The 2,500-nt window shown below is 40.7% G+C and overlaps 1 protein-coding gene across 1 annotated transcript in view; it reads left to right on the top strand.

The window, feature by feature from the left end:
* Nucleotides 1–2,500, top strand: part of LOC119582657 (myosin heavy chain, muscle-like) — an 8,335-nt gene that overhangs the window by 2,166 nt on the left and 3,669 nt on the right. Inside the window, exons 8-14 of the mRNA XM_037931060.1 lie at nt 1–143; nt 245–415; nt 811–1,141; nt 1,271–1,323; nt 1,450–1,537; nt 1,663–1,780; nt 2,152–2,269. The exon at nt 1–143 is cut by the window's left edge and continues 127 nt beyond it. Coding sequence (XP_037786988.1) covers nt 1–143; nt 245–415; nt 811–1,141; nt 1,271–1,323; nt 1,450–1,537; nt 1,663–1,780; nt 2,152–2,269 — 1,022 coding nt within the window. The remainder of the gene's footprint in view (nt 144–244; nt 416–810; nt 1,142–1,270; nt 1,324–1,449; nt 1,538–1,662; nt 1,781–2,151; nt 2,270–2,500) is intronic.

Raw genomic sequence — 2,500 nt, 5'->3', positions numbered from 1 at the left:
ACAACATCGGTGCCATGGCCAAGGGCCTCTTCTCACGTGTGTTCTCATGGCTCGTCAAGAAGTGTAACCTGACACTCGAGACTGGCCAGACTCGCGCCATGTTCATCGGTGTGCTCGATATTGCCGGCTTCGAGATTTTCGACGTAAGTTCCAAGTAAATCTTTATCATCGACTGAACAATGAAATGCTTTGACAAAATGTAACAACGACGATAACACCTACTAATCATTATTTTTCCGTCTAGTTCAACGGTTTCGAGCAGATCTGTATCAACTTCTGTAACGAGAAGCTGCAGCAGTTCTTCAACCATCACATGTTCGTGCTGGAACAGGAAGAATACTCAAGGGAAGGCATTGTCTGGCAGTTCGTCGACTTCGGCATGGATCTGCAGGCTTGTATTGAGCTTTTCGAGAAGGTAAGTTCTTTTATACATACTAAACTGAATTTGATAAAGATGATGTAGTTTATGATAGTAACCAAAACTACATTAGGAACAAACACCTAACATATATTTTGGAACAAACACTTTTTTTTTTATCGTGAATTCCGTCAGAATCAAACTTGTGCAGGGCGATATGGCCCTGATAGTTGAGTAGGTCATGGTCACACTGAAAGTTTGAGAAAACGAAAGAAATTATATACTAATATCTATGACCCCACCGAAGGTAACTATCTCCCCCTGTCTACCTGGTATGAGTCGGGAGGATAAAGACTGGGTGAATTAAGATTATCTGATAAATATCACGTATTCATTCCGCTAACATATTTAAATGTTAAAGTCTAATTTACGTTTTGTTATTTTCCCTTCAGAAAATGGGTCTCCTCTCCATCCTTGAGGAAGAGTCCATGTTCCCCAAGGCCACTGACAAGACCTTCGAGGAGAAGCTCAACAACAACCATCTCGGAAAGTCTCGCTGTTTCATCAAGCCCAAGCCTCCAAAGGCCGGCCAGCCTGAGAACCACTTTGCCATCGTTCACTACGCTGGCACTGTGTCCTACAACCTGACTGGCTGGCTCGAGAAGAACAAGGATCCTCTCAACGACACCGTCGTCGACCAGCTCAAGAAGGCCTCCAACGCCCTCACAGTCGAGATCTTCGCTGACCATCCCGGCCAGTCTGGTGATGCTGGCGGCAAAGGAGGTATGTATATAACGATAAAGATATAGTTAGGTAGACGGATATAGATAGATTGATAAATGCAGAATTATATGTATAGATAAACTGATTGATAAAGCGAAATATTGAAGAACTTTTTTCTTTCCTTTTTAGGAAAGGGAGGCAAACAGCAGACCGGATTCAAGACGGTGTCATCTGGTTACAGGGTCAGTATCTTATAATAACAAAATTCATCTTCTATATGCACCAATTATACTATTAGAATTTGAATCTCTCCACAATTCACGTTTTTACTTTAAGGTCACTTTATCTCTCTTTTTCTCTCTTCACAGGATCAGCTGAGCAACCTGATGAAAACTCTCAACGCCACTCATCCTCACTTCATCCGTTGCATTGTACCCAACGAGTTCAAGAAACCCGGTAAGTCTATAGGCATCAATATTTCCCGCGTATCTGAAAAACAAACATATAATACGACATAATCATAAAAGTTTTAAAGCCCGCTTCTCGCAATCTGTATTTTTTCTTTTTTGTGTGTGCTCCAGGTGTTGTGGAAGCTGGCCTCATCATGCATCAGCTGACCTGCAACGGTGTACTTGAGGGCATCCGTATTTGCCAGAAGGGCTTCCCCAACAGGATGCCTTATCCTGACTTCAAGCTCCGGTACGTTCTTTTCTCAAAACGCGGTCAAGAAATGAAGCTGAACTAGCAATAACTAGCACATTTAGTGTCTCTCTACCATCTCATAATAAACCAATTTGAACTAAGACTTAAACATGTACTGTTCATGGTATTCGTTATGATGATATTAGTATTATACAGTACCTGAGAAAAGAAATAAAATCATGATGTACATTTATTTTTCTCTAGACTTCGCATTTGATGCCAAGTGTACTGCTGTCGGTGTTATTGAGATAGGGTGATGATCGTCTCGTAACATATGTTTTGAAAGTAATGCATTTGGATAATTACAATCTGACAGCAGGCCTTTCCATTCTGCTGCAATTCTGTCACGGAAACTCTCCTACTTTTAGCTACAACATTCTGGCCGCCAAGGAGATGATCGAGGCGAAGGACGACAAGAAGGCAGCTACAGCTTGCTTCGAGAAAGTCGGTCTTGACCCTGAGCTCTACCGTACCGGCAACACCAAGGTCTTTATATATATATATATATATATATATATATATATATATATATACATATATATATACATATATATATATATATATATATATATATATATATATATAGAGAGAGAGAGAGAGAGAGAGAGAGAGAGAGAGAGAGAGAGAGAGAGAGAGAGAGAGAGAGAGAGAAAGAGACATTTATATATGTGTATTTTTTATTTTTTCAAGTGCCCTGTCCCACAAGGACGTTGGCGA

This window comes from Penaeus monodon, chromosome 16, assembly GCF_015228065.2.
Source record: "Penaeus monodon isolate SGIC_2016 chromosome 16, NSTDA_Pmon_1, whole genome shotgun sequence".
In the NCBI taxonomy this organism is placed as follows: domain Eukaryota; kingdom Metazoa; phylum Arthropoda; class Malacostraca; order Decapoda; family Penaeidae; genus Penaeus; species Penaeus monodon.
This window is presented reverse-complemented; position numbering and strand designations above follow the sequence as displayed.